At 43.5% G+C, this 21,955-nt stretch overlaps 1 protein-coding gene and 1 long non-coding RNA gene across 2 annotated transcripts; both read left to right on the forward strand.

Moving 5' to 3' along the window:
* Positions 1-5,631: 5,631 nt before the first annotated feature.
* On the forward strand, positions 5,632-10,283 carry LOC119570001. The gene is made up of 3 exons (XR_005228345.1): positions 5,632-5,956; positions 6,317-6,418; positions 10,252-10,283. It is a non-coding gene; the product is annotated as an uncharacterized LOC119570001 (long non-coding RNA).
* Positions 10,284-10,678: 395 nt separating this feature from the next.
* On the forward strand, positions 10,679-13,608 carry LOC119569999 (vicilin-like seed storage protein At2g18540). The gene is made up of 6 exons (XM_037917927.1): positions 10,679-10,769; positions 11,553-11,572; positions 12,127-12,210; positions 12,339-12,467; positions 12,602-12,682; positions 13,200-13,608. Exons 1-6 carry the CDS (start codon positions 10,679-10,681, stop codon positions 13,581-13,583), a joined length of 789 nt encoding a protein of 262 aa, XP_037773855.1. The 3' UTR covers positions 13,584-13,608.
* Positions 13,609-21,955: the final 8,347 nt, after the last annotated feature.

Below are 21,955 nucleotides of genomic sequence, written 5' to 3' on the forward strand. Positions count from 1 at the left end.
GGACAAGAAATTTAACCAAAGACATTAAAAGGATGACAAACTCCATAGTGCATACCATGATCGATCAGTGCTTAAAAAAGGACAACATAGTGTTTGCTACAACAACGACAAACAGTCCCACCACTGATTGGTCTCCGCCTCCAAAGAAAACAGGTATTTCTGCACCTTTTGTGAAAATCTTTCAAAAATCAAAACACCAAGACACACAAACACAACATGAACCCTCCTTCATCAATCAAGATCTTATTGAAAATGAAATTAATTTGCTGATCGGAATGTTCTCCGAACAGCAATCTGCAATAAACAGTTTAATTAGCCAAGGTGCGATGCCTTCTCTGCCGCTGGAATCCGGAAAGGAAGCATAGTCACATTCTCTACCCCATCCCATCACGCAACTTCCGACCTCCCAACCCCTGCACTAGATCAATCTGCCTACCAATCCTTCCCTTTCGCATACCCTCCCCTTGTCAGAATGTCCTCTATCACTACGCCACAAAATGAACACACACAGAATCACACTCCTACACCTTCCACGGCAGTATCCATGAACACCACCATCACCCTCCCCCAACACTCCATCCCCTCTACCCTGTCCCTCTCTACCCACTCACTGACTATCTGACCCAGCCCACTCACGACCTTGTTGACGCAAGTGTTTGCCCAATAACAACGCTGAGACATCCGCAACCGGGATGAGGAACTAAGCTTCAACACAAGTAACACCTAGAAGAAGCTACGGTAGAAACAGTAAAAGGAAAAACAAGCAAAAACATCTTCCACCAAACTGCCAATGGGAAGATGCGACACACCACCACGTGCCTGAAGTACCTGCCCCCCACTACCCTTCCTACTCCACAAGCGCCACAACTCGTCATCAACAACTACGCGGATCGAGTGGAAACACGGCAACAAATAAACGAGCACCCGCAGCCTCACCAAGATAAGGAAGGTTGCATTCCTGTCAACTCTCGAAAAGAAAGAAGAAAAACAAGGGACGAACGCCACTCACCAAAACCCTTGCAAGGCGCCGACCGTCCTAAGGTAGTGTACTTATATATTACAAGTTACCATCCTGACACACACGAGGAAGATATTGAAGACTTGCTGGAAAATAAGTTCAACCATATTTCCAATGTGAAAGCTTTTAAAGATAAAATGTCACAAAATTATTGCTCCAGCTTCACAGTTACTATAAGGGGCAAAGATATAAATCCAGATCTTTTCCAAGAGTCCAACGTCTTTCCCACTAATGTAAAGGTGTTCCGAAATAGAAACAAGTACAATGGCGAGCAGAATGTTTGACGTTGCAAATCCGGCTGGCAAACCACTAAACACCATCAGAATAGAACACATCAATGCACAGTCCCTCCTCGGTCATTTCGACTAAATCAAACTGTTAATTAAGGAGAGAAATATTGATATTTTGTGTATTAGTGAAACTTGGCTTCACCAAGAAATATCAAGCAATTCCATCAGCATCCCAAACTTTCATGTTTATAGATGTGATGCAGGACGTGGAGGTGGAGTCTGCATATATGTAAGCGATACCCTTAAATCAAATAAGATGTCCCCTACAATTGTAAATCATACAGCTGTAGAGGACATCTGGGTAACCGTACAAAGCAGTATGTATCCTTCCTTCCTCGTCGGCACAATCTACAGACACCTTCATGCCACCATCGAATCTTTTGATTATCTTGAAAATATTTCCAGAGAAATGTCACTAAAGAGAAAACCTCTTTTTATCTTAGGTGACATAAACGACTATCTAAATAAACCAAATGCAAAGCTACAATGGATAATTAATAAAAACTAGAACAACTTATAAAGAAGCCTACAAGGATTACAGAAAACACCTCATCCATATTAGATGTTATAATAACAAAAAGACCCGATATTATACTTCCCACAAACGCTGTCTCATGCCACATTGCAAATCATGAGCTTTTAACCTTGACCATAAATGTAGAAAAACCAAAGCGAAAACCAGTCACTAAAACCTCTCTCGACTTAACACATTACAGTCCTTAGTTACTCTGCCAACATATTATTGCCAATGAATTGTCACTCTCAGAGATCTTAACAACAGATGACGTTGACAGAAAAGTAAATATTCTAACACATGTGATAAAGAACGGTATCGATGCCTCCGCACCTTTTAAAATAAAAAGAGTTAGACGTCCTCCCGCCCCTTGGATAAGTGACAACATTAAGAGGGTCATAAATGATAGAAATAATACTCATAAAGCTCTCAAAATAAACATATATGACATAACCCTTCAGGCTGAATACAAACATAAAAAGAGAAATGCGAAAACACTCCTCCTTTGTGCAAAAACAAATTACTTTAAAACTAAATTCAATGAATGTAGAAACGATTCTGCCGAAACACGGAAACTAGTAAATACATTAAGAAGAATACTTTAATAACTAGGTCGGTGGACGCACTTATGAACAAACAATTGCCCCTACATATCAATACAACATTAATGAAACAAGGCCAACAACAAACTTTTTCAGACCGCATTCAGTAGGAATAGAAACAATTATTCTGACAATAAAACACTTAAGAAAGAAGAATTCGTGGGAGCGGATGGCATTGCACATCGTTTCATAAACGATAGTTTACCAGCAATTGCATACTATTTGACAGTCATTATCAATACATCCATAGTCACCGGTATTTATCCTTCACTCTGGAAACATGGTATCATAACACCTATTTTCAAATCCGGTGACAGAGATAAAATTAATAATTATCAACCCATCACTATACTACCAATAATAACGAAAGTTCTCGAGAAAATAACATCATTTTTGGAAGCGAATAACCTTATATCTAAAACGCAACACGGATTTAAGAGTAAACTATCAACCGAAATAACATCATTGAAAGTCGCAAATGAAATTCATAAACAACAATCAGATCAGTTTGCTCACTCTATGTGGTTTATCGAAGGCCTTTGACAGTGTCAGCCAAGAATTACTTGTAAAATAACTAACAAACCACGAAATTGATAATTCTTGGTTCAAAAGTTATTTGTCCGCGAGAAAACAATCAGTCAAAATCCATGAAAAAGTAACATCAAAGCAACCAATTTTGTTCGGTGATCCACAAGGCTACATCCTAGGCCCAATCTTATTCATTATATTCATTAATGATGTATCATCAATTGCAGTACGTATTCAGTACGCCGATGACTGTCAATTTCTTCACAATGCCTCTGTTAACAACCTAAATGAATTGATAGGAAAAACCAAACAGACCCTAACAGAAGCAAAAAATACTTCGATATGAATGGCCTGAAACTAAATCCACAAAAAAAACGATGTATTTTTATGAGCAGCCGTCAGAACATAGCACAAATACCCACAAACACAGTTATAGACTTCTAAGGTTGCTACATAAAACACAACACAATAATAAAAATCTAGGGGTACACGCAGATAGATACATGACAATTGAAACACACATTGATCACATCTACAGAAAAGTAATGGGCACTCTGGTATACTTAATTCACATCAAAAATGAAATACCCACAGAAACAAGAATTGCTGTTACACAAACACTAGCACTTAGTATCATTAATTACTGTCTAAACATCTAGGGCTCCACAAATAAAACACAAATACAAAGGACCCAAAAACTACAGAACTTCACGGCAAGAGTAGCACTAGGAAATGTAAATAAATATGACCACATCACGCCACATATAAGCAAACTAAAATGGCTAAAAGTACCACAGAAATACACATATGACACATGTATTCTAATCCATAAAATCATACAAGGAAATTACCCAAACTGGCTATTACCTATACAAACAACAGGTAACATAACAGGTGTCCATACAAAGCAAAATAACTCCCTATATATCAGAGGATCGAACACAGAAACCGGGGCAAGAAATATGCAAATCCGAGGACTGGTGATCTGGAACCAACTACCAGAAAATATTAGAAATATCTCCAACTAAAAGACATTTAAAACAAAAGTGAAAGAACATCTACTGAAATATCAATGACATCAGGCGTTCAAACATCAAGCCAAGCACGATATTTCAGTCTTTTGTGATATTAATGTTCCGTCTAATCTTGTTAAACAAACATTGTATAATATCTAGTTATATAACATCTTATTACATGATGTAAACATCATATATGTAAATAGAATACCCATTGTAATTAATGAAATGAAGTGTTTGAATTTGAATTATTTCCTCCTTTCGCTCTTTCCTCTGTCTCTTTTTTCTCCCTTCGCCATTTCCTTTGTCTCTTTTTCCTTCCGTCGCCCTTTCCTCCTTTTGCTCTTTCCTCCCTTCACTCTTTCCTCCCTTGACTTATCTCCTTGTTCTTTCTCCTCTGTCTTTTTTTTTCCCTCTGCTTTCGCTCTTTTCCTCCCTTCACTCTTTCCTTTCCTTTCTTTACTTTTCCTCTGTCTTTTTCCTCTCTTCGCCCTTCCTCCCTTTTTCTCTTTCCTCCTTTCACTTTTCCTCTGTTTGCTTTTCCTCATTCGCTCTTTGCTCTGTCTCATTTTCCTCACTTTCCTCTTCCTCTTTTTGATCTTTCCTCCCTTTTTCTCTTTCCAGCATAGGCTCTTTCCTCTGTCTCCTTTTATCCCTTTGCTCTTTTTCCTTTTGCTCTTTCCTCCTTTCACTGTTTCCTCCCATCGCCCCTCTCCTCCCTTCATTCTTTCTCCTTTCCCCTCTTTTCGTCCTTCTCTCTTTCCTCTGTTTCCCCCCTCCCTTTGTCTTTTCCTCTGTCTCCTTTTTCCTCCCTTCACTCTTTCCTCCTTTGGTCTATCCTCTGTCTCCTTTCCCTTATTTCACTCTTTCCTCCTTTCGTTCTTTCCTTTGTCTCCTTTTCCTCCCTTCGCTCTTCCCTTCACTTTTTCCTTTGTTTTCTCCTCCCTTAGCTCTTTTCTCTTTTCTTTTCTCTCTCTTTGCTCTTTCTTCCCTTCGCACCTTTCCTCTCTTCATCTTTCCCCTTTTCGCTCTTTGCTCTCTTTACCCTTTTCCTTCTTTCGCTCTTTTTTTCCCCTTTTCTCTTTCCTCTGTCTCCTTTCCTCCATTCCCTCTTTCCTCTTTTTCCCCTCCCTTCACTCTTTCCTCCTTTTACTCCTTTCTCCCTTTGCTCTTTCCCCTACCTTCTTTCCCCCCTTCCTTTTTTTCCTCTTTTTGCTCTTTCATCCCTTCGCTCTTTCCCCCCTTTGCTCTTTCTTTTCTTTGCTCTTTCCTCTATCTTCTTCCCCTTTCCTTTGCTCTCTTTCCTCCCCTTTACCCTTTCCTCCTTATGGTCTTTCCTCTGTCTCCTTTGCCTCCCTTCTCTCATTAATTTGCCTCTTTCTCCTCCCTTCGCTCCTTTCTCCTTTCGATCGTTCCTCCCTTCACTCTTTCCCCTGTCTCCTCTTCCTCCCTTTTCCTCTTTCCCCTGTTTCTTTTTCCTCCCATTCGCCCTTTCCCCTTTCACTCTTTCCCTTTTTTCGATCTTTTTTCCCTTCTCTCTTTCCTCCTTTGCTCTTTCCTGTCTCCTTTTCACCCCTACAGTCTTTCCCTGTCTTCTTTCCTCCTTTTGCTTTTTTCTCTTTCTCCTTTTCCTCCTCAGTGATATTCTCTCTTTATCCCTTCTTTTCTTTTTATTCTTCCCTATTCTTTTATCCTTTCTCTTCCTTTCTTTTTATTCTTCACTCTTCTTTTATATTTTCTCTTCCTTTTTTTATATTCCCTCTTCCTTTATCTTTGTTTTCCTTTCGTGCCCATTAGCCGAATTCACGTCCTCACCTTCACCTCCATTTCCACCCTCCTTCTCATCATCCATTAACACAACACTTAATACAAGCTTCTTCCTCCCTCAGACTCAACTCCCCTGCACTTGGCTGACTCTGGGGGTCATAAGGCAGTGGTGGACGTCCTCGTGGCGGGAGGGGGCGACCCCAACGCCAGAGACAGGAGAGGTAAGGCGACGGGATCCACGTTTCTTTTATTACTGTCATTATTATCTATACTGAAAGATGGAATAATGCAATGCCGCATTGATATCGATAAATAACAACCCTCCCAGACAAGGACACGAACCTAGGTCACTCCGGGTATGAAACCGGAGGCCAGTGCTAAACCAACCATGCCACACAACCCACTCTCTCTCCTCTCTTCGCTCTTTCCTCTGTCTCCTTTTTCTCGTTTTTCTCTTTCCTCTATTTGCTTTTCCTCTGTCTTCTCTCCTCCTTCACTCTTTCCTTCTTTCCCTCTTTCCACCACCCTCCTCCCCCTCACCCATCAACACGACGCTTAATACAAGCTTCTTCCTCCCTCAGACCATAGGACTCCCCTGCACGAGGCTGCCTCTGGGGGTCATAAGGCTGTATTGGACGTCCTCGTGGCGGGGGGCGGCGACCCCAACGCCAGAGACTGGACTAGTAAGGCGACGGGATCGACGTTTCTTTTATTACTGTCATTATTATCTATACTGTTATTATCATTTTAATCAGTATTATTTTGTATTTTAGTTTATGATAGTTATAACAACAAAGTTATAACTCTCTCTCTCTCTCCTCTCTCTTCTCTCTCTCTCTCTCTCTCTCTCTCTCTCTCCTCTCTCTCTCTCTCTCCCTCCTTTCTTCTCTCCTCCTTTTCCACTCATCATCCCTCTCTCCTTTTCCTTCCTGTCTCTCTTCTTTTCCTTCCATCCTCTTTCTCTCTCCTCTTCCTCCCTTCCTCTTTCTAGCCTCTTTCTTCCTTTATTTCTACGGCACTCTCTCTCCTATTCCCCCTTTCTATTTCTCTAATATTTTTCATCTCTCACTCTCACTTCCCATTTATGTCCTGTTCCTTCCTTCAGGTTTCTCTCCTATTCCTCTTTTTCTCTCTCGCTATCATCTATCTATCCCTTCCTCTCTCCCTTTTCCTTCCCTACCTGTATAGGGAAGCAGAGGTAAGGAGAGGAGGAAAATGAGAGAGCAGGAAGAAGCAAGAGGAGGAGTAGGAAAATTTAAAGAGAGAGAAAGAGAGAGAGCGAGAGAGAGAGAGAGAAAGAGATGGAAGGAGGGAGGGAGGGAGGGAGGGAGAGGGAGGGGAGAGAGAGAAAAAGAAATGAAAAGAGAGAGAGAGAGAGAGAGAGGAGAGAGAGAGGAGAGAGGAGAGAGAGAGGGGAGAGAGAGAGGAGAGAGGTAGGAGAGGAGAGAGGAGAGGGAGAGAGTAAGAGGAAGAGAGGGGAAGGGAAAGAAGAGAGAGAGATGGGAGAAGGGAGAGAGAGAGAGAGGGAGAGGGGAGGGAGGAAGAGGGGAGAAGGGAGGGGAGAGAGGAGAGGGAAAAGGGGGAGAGAGAGGGGATGAGCGAGAGAGAAGAGAGAGAGAGAGAGAGAGAGAGTGGGAGAGAGAGAGTGGGCGAGAGGGTGAGATGGGGAGGAGAGTGAGATGGGAGAGAGAGAGGAGATGAGAGAGAGAGAGAGAGATAAAGAGGAGAGAGAGAGAGAATGAGAGAGAGAGAGAGAGAGAGGAGAGGGAGAGGGAGAGAGAGAGGAGAGAGGAGAGAGGGGAGAGAAGAGAGAGGAGAGAGGGGAGAGAGAGAGAGAGAGAGGGGAGGGAAAAGAGAGAGGGTGAGGGAGTGGAGAAGGGGGGTAGGCAGAGAAAAAAGGGGGGAGAAGAAAGAAAGAGAGAGAGAGAGAGAGAGGGAGGGGTGGAGGAAGGGAGAGAGAGGGGGGAGAAGGAGAGAGAGAGGGGGGGAGAGTGAGAGAGAGGGGGGGGAGAGAGAGAGAGGTGGAGGAGAGAGAGAGAGAGAGAGAGAGAGAAGAGAGAGAAGAGAAAAGGAGGGGAGAGAGAGAAGAGAGAGAGAAGAGAGAGGATATAGCATCACATATTATTTATTTATCAATTCAATTCTAATGGCTAATCTTCGCATTCCTTATAAAAACACGTTTCTTTTGCTTTCTGTGCACTTCCTTCTCCTCAGCTAATCTTTTTTGTTTTTTGTTTGTTTTTTTGGGGTGTGTTCCAGTTTGCTTAAAATTCCTGCTGTTCTCCCTTTCTGTTTAGATGTTTTTTTTATTTTCTGTAGCAGATTCTCTGATCATTTCACTCACTCGTTTCCAAGAAGCATTCAGTCTTCCATTTCTTGCAAACATTCCACTTCTTATTGTTTTTTCTTGTTCTTTAACTTATTCTTATTCTTACTTTATTCTCACCATTGTTGCTGGGCAATCTTTGTTTACATGTGACTGTCATTATTTTGGTAAAAAGGGCATTATTATTATTGTAAATTTTTACCATAAAAAAAAAATTATATTGACATTAGTAAAAGTAGTTTATTTATGTCATGTCCCTTCATTTCGTTTTAAATGATTTTCATTGTGCATTCGTAAAAACATATTACTTAAATTTTTTTTTCATTTTTTTTTTTATTAATTTTCGCACCCCAACATTTAGTTTTTTAATTTTTCAAAAATAACAAAGGGAAAAAAAAAAAGGGGGGGGAAAAAAAAAAAAAAAAAAAAAAAAGGGGGGGGGGGGGGGGGGGGGGGGGAAAAAAAAAAGGGGGGGGAAAAATAAAAAAAAAAAAAAAAAAAAATTTTAAAAAAAAAAAAAAAAAAAAAAAAAAGGGGGGGGGGGGGGGGGGGGAAAAAAAAATTTAAAAAGGGGGAAAAAAAAAAGGGGGGGAAAAAAAAAAATTCCCAAAAATTTTTTTTCCTTTAAAATTTAATCTAAATTTATCCTTAAAAAATTTTTTTTTCTTCCTTCCTTCCTCCAAACTTTTTTTTTTTTTTTTTGTTTTTTGTTGTTTTTTTCTTTTTTTTCTCCCTTTTTTTAATTTTATTTTTTTTTTTCGTTCTTGTCTTCATCCCCTTTTTTCAAGAAGCTTCTCCCCTTTCTTCCTTTCCCCTTTCTTTTTTTTCCTTTACTTATTCATTTTTCTTTTTCTCCCCTTGTTTTTTTTTCTTCACTTTGTTTTTCTTATTTTTTAAAAAATTCATTATTTTTTTTTTTCCTTTTTGCATTTTTTTTTATTAAAATTCTTCTTTCTTTTCTTTTTTGGGCCGCTATTCTTTCTTTTTTGTTTCGCACCCCCTGTTTTTTTTGGTGTTTCTTTTTTTGGGTTTTTTTTCTTTTCCTTCTTTAAAATTTTTTCCTGATTTTTTTTTCGCTTATTTTTTTCCTAATCTTTTTTACCGATTAGTTTTTCCCTTTTTCCTTTTTCCTTTTTCACAGCATTTCTAATTTTTTTACTTGTTTTCTTTCTTTTCTTTTCTTATTTCATATTTTTTTCTCTCCTTCTTTTCCCTTTTTTTCTTTCTTTCGTTCTTCCCCTCCCCCCCCTCTTTTTTTTTTTTCTCTTTTTTTGTTTTCCTTTACCTTTTTCCCCCTTTTTTTTATCATTTTATTTTTTTTTTTTTTTTTTTTTTTTTTTTTTTTTTTTTTTAACCTCCATTTCCCTTCTCTTTTTTCCCCCTTCTCCAAAACCTCTCCCTTTCCCTTTTTCCCCTTCCCCCTTTTTTCACTCTCTTCGTTTCTTTTCCCCTTCTCTCCTCTCTTCTCCCTGTTCCCCTTCCTCATTAAAATTCACCCCCTCTTCTCTTTTTTTTTTCTTTCCTTTTCCCATTTTCCCCCCTTTTACTTTTTTTTTCTTCCTTTTTTGTTTCCTGTCTCTTTTTCTTTTCCCTCTTTCCCCTTTCCTCTCTCTCCGCTTTCCCTTCTTCTTTATCTCTTTTTTCCCCCTTTTTTTTTAAAAAAATTTTCCTCGTTTTTCTTTCTATTCTCTTCCCCCAATCCCCGATCTCATTTTTCTGTCCTTTTTTCAATTCCCCTTTTCTTTCCTCTCTTTTTTTTTTCTTTTTCATTTCTTTCTCTTTTCCCTTTCTGAATTCTTTTCTCCTTTTGTCCTCCTTTTTTTTTCCTTTTCTCGCTCTTTCCCCTTCGCTTTTTTTCTTTTTTCCTTCGCCCGTTTTCCCCACCTATCTCTTCTCTCCTTCTGCCTTCCTCCTTTATTCAATTTTCCCCCCCCTTTACTCTTCCTTTATGTTTATTTTTATCTTTATCCTTACCTATCCTCCTTACTTTGCTCTTTTGTCCCCTTTCTTTTCCGTTTACTGTATTCCCCTTTTTTTTTTTTTTTCCATTATTCTTTCTTCCCCTTCTTCGTTCTTCCTCTGTCTCTTCCTCCTTTCCCTAATTCCCACCTCACTTTCACTTCCATTTTCACCCTCATTCCCCCATTTCCCAGAACACGACGCTTAATAAAACCCCTTTTTCCTCCCCAGGCCAAACTCCCTAACTTAGTGTCATAAGGTTGAAAGGGAAACCCTGCTGGCGTTAGGTAAAGGCCATGCTTTGTGCCCCAGTTGCCCCTTTATAGGTTCCCCTTTTTTTTGCAGCGCAAAGAATTTCTAACGAATTCCTTTTGCTTTTCTCTTGAGGACATCCTGAAAAGGTGACGGAGGAGATGAAGAAAACACGATGAAGGAGGGGAGAGGCAGCCAAACCGCTAGGGGGAAAAGAAAAGTCAGAAGGGCCTTAGGGAAAAAGGAAAAAAAAAAATCAAATTACTGCAGGTTTCTGCAAGAGACAGAGAAAAGGGTGAAGAGAGGAGAGAAAAGGGAAAAGGGAAAAAAAGAAAAAAAAAAGAAGGGAGGAAAAAAGGGGAGTGAAAAAAAGAAAAATAGTAGTGTTTTTTTTCCATCTATTTCAATGGTTACTCCTAGTGTGACAGGCGTCCATTTCACCCTGTGTGTGCAAGGGGAAAGGCCCGGGTTGCCATCCAGGGTGTGGGGAACTGAAAGTGGGTCAGTTTTGAGTCCCCGAAAGAGACCCCTACCCCTGCACACACAACACACAGAAAGGTGACCCCATACGGAAGCCGAGAGAACAGGGAGGGGGACTAAGTAGAAAAGGAAGAGACTTCCCGGACTGTTTTTCCTTCCAGGGGAAAAATTTTGGGGGAGAGGAATGAAAAGAAGTTGACTCAAGGAGGCGGAGGCAGCCAAACCTGCAAAGGAAAAAGGGAAGCTCAAGAAGGACCGAGGAAAAGGAAAAAAAAAATCAAATTAAGCAGGTAAGGTAGGGGAAAACAGAGAGGGAGAAAGGAAAAGAAAGGAGGGAGAGGAGAGAAAAAAAGAGGAGGAACGTGAATTAGGGAAATCAAAGAGAAACGGAAGGGGGGGAGCTAATTAAAAAAATGTAGACGGTCACTTTCCCCCCGAGATGTTTTTTTCTTCCCGGACAAAAATTTGAGGAAAAAGAGTTGAAGATGATGACTCGAAGGGTGGAAAAGGTAAAAAAACCCCCCTGCAAAAGGAAAGGGAGAGTTTAAGAAGGGGCCTTCAGGAAAAGGAAAAGGAAATCAAAAAAATGCAGGTACGTGTAAGAGACACAGAGAGGGAAAGAAAAGAATGACAAAGCAGATGCAAATCAAGTCCTGGATTCTGTTCGCATCATCCTAACCAAGTTGACCGCTTCAGACCAGGTGAAGCAAGTGCAATTGCATCAGCGAAGGTGTGAGAGTGAGGCGAGGGACCATGAAGCCGAGAAGGAAGGCCTCAAAGAGCAAATCGCAAATCTTCAGAATACAATGCAATTTTACAAGTTAGTTGTCAACTGTGTGATGAAATACAGACTTGCAGTTATACTTATTAATATGCACATGGATAATATGTTAAAAGATGCATGTATGTATATGTCTATTAAGTTGGCACTATATAGACATATGCAGTGCGAATGTAGGTTCGTGTATTGTAAATGGACAGACAAGTCGAAGTGAATAAACATGGGAAAACACTCGAGAGAGAACAAGACAGAAAAGAACAGATAAATAAATAGAGTAAGTGAGGGAGGAAGGAAGAGAAAGATACAGAGAGAAGGTGACAGATAAAAAGAGAGTGAGACAGAGAGAGCGAGAGAGAGGGGGGGGATATAGAAAAGGAAAGAAAGACGTGTCTATAAAGAGGTGAATAGAAAGCGAGATAGAGACAGAGGGGGTAGATAAACAGAGAAAATGAGGGGGGGGGGGTGATAGACGCATATATGCATTTACAGGTGGAGAAATAAATACATAGATGAACAGAATGACAGATAGAGAGAGAGAGGATAAAGAGGGGGACAGAGATGAAAGATGACAGTTAGCCTTACCTTCCCTGCAGTCTCGTCTGGAAGAAGAAGGGCGCAAGAATCTAGCACTGACGAGGCAGATCCGAGAGAAGGAGAGCGAGCTCACACGAGCAGAGGTAAGTTCTCCCTGTGGAAACCAAGAAACCGTTGATGTGTGGCGCACGCTGAAAGGAAGAGATAATGCATATGGTTAACAAATACATGTCTTTCGAGACGCAGTACTCATAAAGTCTTTCGTTTCCAGACAGAGCACAATGAAAGAGTGAAAAGTCTCAAAAGAAGGGAAAAGAGGAAAGAGGAAGAGGCAGACGAAGAGAAGGGCGAGCTTGAGAGCGAGCTCAGGCGACGAGACAAGAGGATCGAGGCCCTCAAGGTAGAGGCGAAACTGGTCCTTCGCACACACGCGGTGATTGGTGTTGATGGTGGGAGCAACCAAATAGATACTTATGTTAAGTCTGATAATGCCAAAAAAGATAGGAAAAATAACCCAAGAATTGATGTTTCCAGAAGCAGCTCAGAGATCAAGAAGAGGAAAGAGAAATGGACTCGCAACTCGAAGAGGAAGACAGCGTGTTAAAGCGAATGATTGTAAGTGTGTCATGCGTCCAGACACATCCCTTTGCACACGTGTATCAGAGAAGGAAATATGGACGTAGAAAATGTGAAATAATGTGAAAAAGAAAACAACTACAATAAGAAATTAAACTAAATCGTAACGTTTCGAACTCGTCCAGAGATCCTCATCAGGAACTATGGACGATTTCGAAACGTTACGATTTCGTTTCCTTACTTATTGTGGCTGTTTTCGTTTTCATGTTTGTGTAGATGTTTCTGCGTTTCTGTTTGTCAAAGAATGTGTACATGTAAGAGGTGGAATTGCTATACATACATGTATGTATAGCTACAAGACACATAGAGAAGGATCTTGTTTGGTTTCCCTGCAAGTAAGAGGATTCCATGTAGCCTCAGTGCCTCACGGCAGGGGCCAGCCTTTGAGTGAGAGGAGGGAAAAGGAGTCAAGGACTTTGACTCCTTTATATAAAGGAACGGTGATGGAAAGCATGAGAAGTAGATACAAGTAATTCTTTCTTTCCTGACTTTTCAGAGGCAGTTCAGAGAACAAGAACGAAAAAAGCAAAAACTTCAATCCTCGGCCTCAGGCAGGAGGAGCAGGACCTGGGGAGCAGCTGACAGCGACGAGACTCCGCCAGCAGCTGCCACGGACGGGGCTAGGGGAGCGGCGGGCGGAAGAGACAAGCCTCAGCAAGCAGCTGGCAGCAGAGGCAAGGCTAGGAAAGCACCAGAAAACGACGAACCTGTGCAAGCCGCAGGCAAGAGGAAAGGGGCAGGGGAGAAGGCAGACAGGAGGGGAAAGTCTAAGGGGCTAGCCGACAGAGACGAGTCGTCACAAGAAGACGACAGGGCCGAGTCGTCACAAGAAGAGAGCGACGAATCGTCACAAGAGGACGACAGCGACGAGTCAGAGTGATTTCATCCAACTTTGTAAAGATCGTGTGGAAAAGAACGAATAAATATGTAGAGTATATTTACCTTTTCCTCCCCCTTTTCCACGTGTTAAACTAATGATGATGACTGCAAAAAAATAATGATAAAAAAAAATGATAATGATAGTACTACCAATAATAATTATAAAATCATTAAATTAATGATTATGAAAAATGATAATGATAAGGATAATGATACAGAATATGCTAATTAGGGTGATAATGACATCGAAAATTATTATATTGTAAATAATATTTACGATATAAAGATACGTGATATAATTCAAATCTAAAGAGGAATGGGGGAGGAAGAGACAAGAGGGAGAGGAGGAGAGAGAGCAGGGCAAAGGAAGGGCAAGTGAGGAGAAGTCAAGGAGTCAGGCGATCAGGCCAAGTGTGGCCGGCATAAACGAGCAGTCTAAGGATGTAAGAAAATACATGGCAGCATATATGTTATATATATATCTATCTATATCTATCTATCATATATATATATATATATAATATATATATATATATAATATATATATACCTAAACAACACACACCACACACACACACCACACACACACACACACACACACACACACACACCACCAACACACAAACAAACAAACAGACACAAACAAACAAACAGACACGCAAACACACACGCAAAAACACAGACATACAACACACACACACACACACCATTACAACATACACACAAACAACAGAAACACACACGGAAACACAGACTACACACACAAGATAACATATATATATATATATATATAGATATATATATATATATATAATATATATATATATATGATATATATATATATATATATGATATCATATATATTATATATATATTATATATTTATATATATATATATATATATATATATATATATATATATATATATATATATATATGAGTGTAAAGGGAGAGAATAAGGAAGGAAGGAAATGGGAAGAAAGACGATAAAGGTTTCGGTGAAGTATGAATGAGGCATGAATGTTAATCGGGCGACAGTCCGATTAACATTCATGAATGTCGCATGAATGTCGGTGTGAGTAGATCAATGTTTCTAATGTTTGGTATAATATTTATACATTGAAAATGTAATCAGTGGTGACGCCGCATAGTAACAAAATACACAAGAAAAGAAAATCACTTGCGAAAGAATGGGCACATGAATAGTGGCACTATACCGAGAAATAAACAATAGCCTTAAGAGGAGCAAGGCAAGAGAAAGGTCTTGCTACTCTGACGGCTGAACACAGAAGACTAAAGACTACCCTCGTGCTTGAACTTAATTACTTGGAGAATTGCGTGCACACGCAATTCCTAAGACAAACCCCACAGAACACAGCCGTCGTGTTGCAAAGAGATTATGCGAGATGTTCACCACGGCTACGGACCCTCGGGCAACCCACCGCCAGGTAAGCACCGGGTCAGACAACAAATGAAAGCCATAAAAGTGACACAGGCCGGTCTAAGTGAAACCCCGGGGCGAAGCCAAACTTGCAAATCTCAAGCAAGCAAGTTTGAACTAAAGGACATCGAGCAACTGAAGAAGAAAGGCCCCTTCCTCTCCTCTCTCTCTGCGGTGAATCGGCCCCTTACTTGGACATTCAGAGAGAAAGGGGGAGGTTCCGGAAAAAGGCGGTGGACGAGGTGCAGCGGTGGCCCCAAACCGGGATAAGCAAAGAGTCCCATCCTCTCGGGTGGGCTTTTGAAATTGGCGGATTAAAGAATAACCGCCCAGGTCCCAGAAATTTTGGGCCTGGGTTCTACGCTTATCGGAGGGTTGGACGCGCCCCCTTGTTTGTTCCCACGTCTATGTGCTTGCTGTAGCTTCGTGCCCCCTAGCCTTCTTTCCTATACAAATTTTTTGGGCTTAGGATAACTCTGTGCAACCTTCTGGTGAACTGACCCCTCTTGGGGCGCGTCTCGGACGGGGGCAGACCTTACCTCCCGCGGGGAGGGGTTGCTGGGGGCCTTAAAAGGCCTCCCTTACGGTGTGCATAGGTTCCATTTTTTTTGCTAGGGAGGGTCTGCAACCATCTATGACTGCCACTCTTTTTTTCGAATAGGGGATAGGCAGGTGGACCCCCCCTCTTTGTCGGGCCTTCAGCCGGTTTCTGTCAAATAGCTCCCGTAGACGAAAACGAAGTTCCCGTCCTGTGATGGGAAAATATTTGGATAAAAGTTATTTTTCCCCCCCCTCACTGGTAAAATAGTCGGGGTTTTGGTACTTAGAGGATAAAAACTTCGGGAACAGGTACAGGACCCCTCTTCGTCACTGGGTAAAAACGCCTTTGGTTTTCAAGAAAAGGAGGGTTTCCCTTTTAAAACCCCCTGCCATAAAACTGCCTGGAAAATTTAGCTTCTCCCCCTCTCTGGATGAAAAGTCTGTGGTTGGTTTTTTCAGAGGGATAAAAGAACTTACGGAACAGGTTCAGGCCCCCTTTTCTCTCCTTGAGGAAAAAACAGCCTTCAGTGTTTCAGAGAAAAAAGGATTCAGCTAAAACCCCCCCCGTCTGGGAATCCCCTGGAAAAAATTACTTCTCCCCCTCACTGTGATAAACCGTCTTGGTGGCGTTTCAGAGGGATGAAGGAAACTTATGGAACAGACAGGATCCCTCTCTCTCACTGGGTGAAACATCTTTGGGGTGTTTCAAGAAAAGGGGGTTTCCCTTTTAAAAAAAACCTCCTCCTAGGAACCCCCGGGGAAAATATTAGCTTCTTTTCCCTCACGTGATGAAACAGTCTTGGCTGCTGTTTCGGAGATAAGGAACTCACTGGAACAGGTGCGGGGCCCCCCCCTCTTTTCCACGGGTGAAAAACCTTTTGGGTTTTTTCAGAGAAAAAGGGATTCATTTTAAAAAAGGGGAAAAGTCCTCTCTGAGGAATGGAGAGGAACTCCTGGAAAAAGGAAAGGCTCCCTTCCTTACTGAGGGAGGAGGAATTTCCCCATCAATGATTTCTGTGGTGGAGGCCCCCCTCGGCTACTCCCAGAGGTTCACACCACCCACTTTTTTTCCGTGCGTAGCAGCCTTGTAGTTGGGGACGGGAGTCCTGGGGGTTGAGCGATGCCGTGCACGAGTACGCCCTGCGGCAGAACACGCCTTTTTGGTCCTCCTTCCCGGGAAAAGACGGGGGCCTACCGGGCCCCGTCAGGTAAATCGGCGGGTCCCCTGGGAGGCTGGGTCGGCAGTCATGCTGCCTTTGGGGTACTCACACCGCCCGTGCTGCCAGCAAACAGAATTGGCTCGTAATCCACCATCCCCCTTTGCTGTTAGACATTGGTTAAAACCCTTTTCCCTTGGGACCGGGGGGGGGGGGCGGGGTGAAGCTTGCCAAGTTGGAAAAACAAAACTAAAAACCGGGGCAAAAAAAAACCCCGAGCACAAATACCTATCATGCTGCCCCAAAGATGGTGGAAAACAAAAAAACCATATAAGAATAGTCTGTCCACCAATTTTTCCAACGAGGGACCACACCAAACCCAGGAAGGCCTTGACACCCCTCAACGCCCCACTGCCGTCGGAGAAAGCTGAACCAGCCGAAAAAACGGTCCCCTAAAGCAAAGCCCCCAAACCCAAAAAGGGGCCCCGAAGACCGGCCGGAGACCACTCTGAGGGGCAAAACCCGGTTGTAAATCCGGGGTTTGCGAAAGATCGGGCATGATCATCATGCCCAAAGTAACCCAACCCTTTGTTTCCGCGGGGAAAAAAAAGAACTAAAAGATGGGGAAAGGGGCCTCTCCCATGAACCCCGGGGAAAAAGAGGTCAAAGGGTGCTACTTTTTCCAGTCTCGTATGATGGGGGAGGTGATCGCATCAACCCACAGGTCGTGGGGCTCCCGATTGCAAAGGGGAGACTCAACCAGAAATCCTGGTGACCATGAAAGGGGGCCCAACCTCACCCTTTGATCGGGAAACGGGGCCCAAAATTTTTGTACATAAGTGCCAAAGTACGGACACCACCAGGCTAACTGCACCCCAAGCCAAATGTGGGTCTGTAGAAAGGCCCCAAAACCCGGGTGGCATTAAGGACAAAAAGAAGAAAAGAAGGACACAACAGCCAAATTCCTAACGTGCCAAGGGGCATCACGCCTGGAGCCTGGCTCTCTGTCAAAAAAAGGCGCCCCTAAAGCGGCAAAGGTTGCTAAGAACTTTTTTTCCTGCCCCCCCGGCACTTCTGTCTGGGGAAGAAAAAAAGCAAAAAGGCCCCCCACCTCCAAAGAGGGGGAAGCGCCCCCAGCCGAAACCAAAGATCCCGGAAAAAAGGGGATTTCCCCCCAAGAAAAAACAAGTGCAAAGAACCACGGGAAGAAAGGTTTCAGCACCACACGCCTCCCCAGAACCAAAACGTGCCTTCGATGAGGGGACTGTCGATCCTGCTCACTGCTGTATTACAGCATGGCAACACCCTTGTCCGGCCAAAGGGAAGAGGCGAGAAGGCGTCGGGGTCGCCATGAAGACTTGCCAAACGTCGAAAAGCAAAAAAGGGAAGGAAGAGGGAAAGGGGCCAAAAAACGCCCCATCCTCTCCTCACCCGGTCGAGATCCCCTCCTCACCCCAAACCCGGCCATCCCCTCAAGGTAGAGCCACCCAGCAGATTCAGTGCCGAAAAATGAATCAAAAAAACGACCCGCCCCGGCAAGGCCCGCCTGCACAAAACGCCTTGGGTAGAGAAAAGCCAAAACACTAAAGTCAAATACAAAAAAACTCTCCACCCCCCAGTGGACCCAGGGGAAACCTACAAACCCAAGACACCCCCCAAAAGTGAGGGGTCTCACAATGGGTTGTCAACCCGACTGTCAAAACCGAATAAGACATTCTCTGTGAACTTTATTTAGACATCATGGAAAAACCTAAGTATTCTGCAGTGAACATCTGTGGGTTTTCCTCAAGGAGTGCCATCCTCCACGATATGCGATCAAGAAACTTGACTCGTTATGCTCCAGGGCATTTAACAGTGGCCCCTTTTGCTTCTCTGGGTTCACGCTCCCCGCAGCCAGGCCGATGGCAAAAGGGCCTGATCACCCTGGTCAAAGCAACAAATTCCCTGCCCCGCAAAACCATCACCCCCTGGGGGGAGTTTAATCTCTTTCCCCTCGAATTTAGCTCCGGGGGGGCCCCTGAAATTGTACAAATTTAAGGCGGGCCCCACTTTTAGCTTAGACATCAGCAGGGATGTCTTCTGCAAAAACACACCGAGTGATTAAGGGAACTTTTAATGCACACCCCCCCATCCGGCCCCTGCAGGGACCATGCGGTGGCCATCTATACCAACGTCTTTAAAATTCCCGGTCGCTCTCCTCAAAAGCCGGGGCCAACGCATGTCAGAGGAGGGGGCCTAGACCTCACCCTGGGCCCCTGCGACTCTGGTGGAAAATATGCTGGGGGTGGCAATGAACCGTCATATGCCATTTGGGGACTTAACTACCCTATGGATGTGGCCCCCGAAACCACACCGAATCCAAAATGGAAAAAACAAGGCCAACTGGCAGCGTTCCCGACGCCTTGGCCCGCTTCTGAGAACATGAACCCCCCAAGCGAAAATGTGGAAGTGCTACAAACCAACTTTTAAATGCCATTGAGGGCAGCCCACTGACCATACCCAAAAATCGGGCCCGGGGCTAGGATCAAAAGTACCTGGTACTTCAAAGACAGATTGGGGGGCAAACCCAGGGTAAAATTTTGCCGAAAATTTTCCCAAGGCAAGACCCCCGACAAACCCAGCTTCCTAAGAGGGCTTTTAGGATGCCAAAGGAAACTGCCGCAATGAGGCAGAAAAGTGGCTGGGAAAGGTGTGATCCCCCCAATCCCATACTACCCTCTCAAAGCTATGGCAAAGGGTCAAACAAGCCCCCGCCCCCCAGCCCGGATGCACACCTGAAAACCCCCGTCAAGGCCCACAGATGGCCACAGTTTCTGCGAGAACAGTAGCAAAAGCCTCCAGCCAAACTGAGGGCAAAACAAGGGCACCCACAACCCGACAGACTTGCTCACGTCAAGGGCAGCCCAACCCATAACTCAGACGTTACTTTTCCTGAGGGACAAAAGCATATAAGCCCTTTTTTAAAACAGCCCTTTGGGGTCTGACGGGGTTCGTCCCCATCATTTCCCCCCTGGGCTAGTAGGTGACTTCATTCCCCGCAACTCTAACAAATCCTGGGGAAATTTTCCCCCTACCCCAAGTTGAAGAGGTTACCCGGTTCCCTCCCTAAACCCAAAAAACCGGGGAGTACGCCCCATCTTTCCTGCTTTGGCCAAAAATGCTGAGAGGTGGGACTGAACCGGGTCCCGGGGAAAATGGGACCCCCACATGAAAACCTCTTGGGGTTCACCCGGGGAATGAGCACGCGCACAATAGCCGCTTGAGACAATAAACCGGGCAAATCGTGCGTATTCCCTTTACCTGGGGAAGGCTTTTTTAAATTTGGGAATCCCCTTTCCATTCAAATAGCCTGTCCAAAAAAGGGAAACAAGGTAAGTCTTGGGTTGGGTAGGGGACTCCTCAACCTCCCGGGAAGCAAAACCCTTTTCCCCTTGGCCTCACAAAATTTATCAAGGGAGCACAATTCTTACAAAGGGCATAAAGGAAACCAAGCCTAAGACATAAAAAATCAGACGCCTAGAAAAAGATAACGGCTGTTTGCAAAAAACTCCTGGCTGCTCACACAGCCAGGGGGGTTAATACGCCTCCTCAAGGACATATGGCCAAGGGCATGGATCCCCCCACCCTGACTTTGTCGAAGCTCTGCCGTGGGGAAAAACAAATTTAAAATTCTCGGAAGACTGGCAAGCAAAAAAAACGAATATTTTACGCCTAGCCTAAAAACAAAACCCCCAGGGTCCCCTTGCAACCTCACCCGCCGGGCAGCGAAATTACACGGTGGGCGGCGACCCCTTGACCCCCCACTGCAGGCACGGTTCCAAAGGGATCCACAAAAACATGAGGGGAACAGACAACGCCTCCCGCTACAGCAGAGGCAGTTGTATCATGGAGCTTGAGCCACGCATCTGTGAGGGGGAAGGGCCTGTTTTAAAAACCGACTCCAAAGGGGCTGCGCTGCTTCAGCGCGAAAAAAACCCCGACAAAATTTTACCTTTGCTCCCCCTCACACTGGGGCCGAGGGTTTTTTCACAAGGGGGAAGAATCTCAAAACTGGGTTCCCCCACATAGGGATCAGAGGGAAAGGCTTGCTGACAGATTTCCCCAAGTTGGCAGGGGGATCCCCCCCATCCCTAAAATACATCAGAGCCGAAAAATTTCTTTGGAGGAATTTTTACGGGGACGGCACCTCCTTCCTCCTCATTTTTCCCGACAGGAAACGAATCCTCCCCCCCCGGCCAGCCGTACTCAGAGCCCCAGCTATAACCACTGCACTCTCTGAAATAAACAACAGGGACCAATCATTCTGCCAGAATGGGCCCAGGTTACCCGTCTTGGCAGATCATACAAACAAAAGAAAGTGAAAAAGAGGTTATGCATTGCGGCGAGCCAAACGCCACACTTGTACATTACCTAAAAATTTTGTGCACACGCAATTCCTAAGACAAAGCCCGCAGAACACAGCCGTCGTGCTGGTAAAGAGATTATGCGAGATGCTTACACCACGGCTACAGGAGCGCCTGCTGGCGAAGTAAAGCGCCTGCGGGGAAGTAAAACGCCGCCGTGTGCGGTTTTACTTCCCCGCGCGCGCATCCGCGTCAGTGATGAGTGTGGCGCGTGCGGGAATATAGAGCCCCTTGTCTAAGCTGCGGTCAACATTACAGGGAGAAATATTCTGACGACGAAGAAGCGGTGATAACGTAGGCAGTTTACATGCTGAATGATTATATGTAACCGCAAGTAGTTTTGTTAACAAGGCTGAGAATCGGTTACTGATAACAGCTAAAAGTGCAACACATTGTGAGGAGTGCCATTGGCGGTCGCACATTTAGTGGGAAAATGTACAGCATTCTCAGACGTATGTACTTGTCTCGCTGGAAAATGTATCAGAGGATTGTGATATAGGACTTATTAGTTTCCTAAGGGAGTCTAATATTTTAAACCGATCAAAAGACAGCTACTCCAGCTCCAGATGTGGAAAAATGCTTCTACTATGATCATTTCATCTTAATTGTAAGTAGGAAATTAATTTACTTCATATGAAAGTAATATATGAAATGTATAATAACGCAAGAGGACCATGGGAAAGATTTTTCATATATGATAAGGTAATATGCACAAACACACACACACATGCATATATATACATATATATGTGTGTGTGTGTATGTATATAAATATATATACATATACAGATATTCATATATATATACATATATATATATATATATATATATAT

Source organism: Penaeus monodon, unplaced genomic scaffold (genome assembly GCF_015228065.2).
Source record: "Penaeus monodon isolate SGIC_2016 unplaced genomic scaffold, NSTDA_Pmon_1 PmonScaffold_207, whole genome shotgun sequence".
NCBI lineage: Eukaryota > Metazoa > Arthropoda > Malacostraca > Decapoda > Penaeidae > Penaeus > Penaeus monodon.

Coding starts and splice junctions, on each gene's coding strand:
- LOC119569999 (XM_037917927.1), top strand. CDS start 10,679: ATGGTTACTCCTAGTGTGACAGGCGTCCATTTCACCCTGTGTGTGCAA. Junction 12,211..12,338: donor GCGAGCTCACACGAGCAGAG/GTAAGTTCTCCC, acceptor TTTCGTTTCCAG/ACAGAGCACAATGAAAGAGT. Junction 12,468..12,601: donor AGAGGATCGAGGCCCTCAAG/GTAGAGGCGAAA, acceptor TGATGTTTCCAG/AAGCAGCTCAGAGATCAAGA.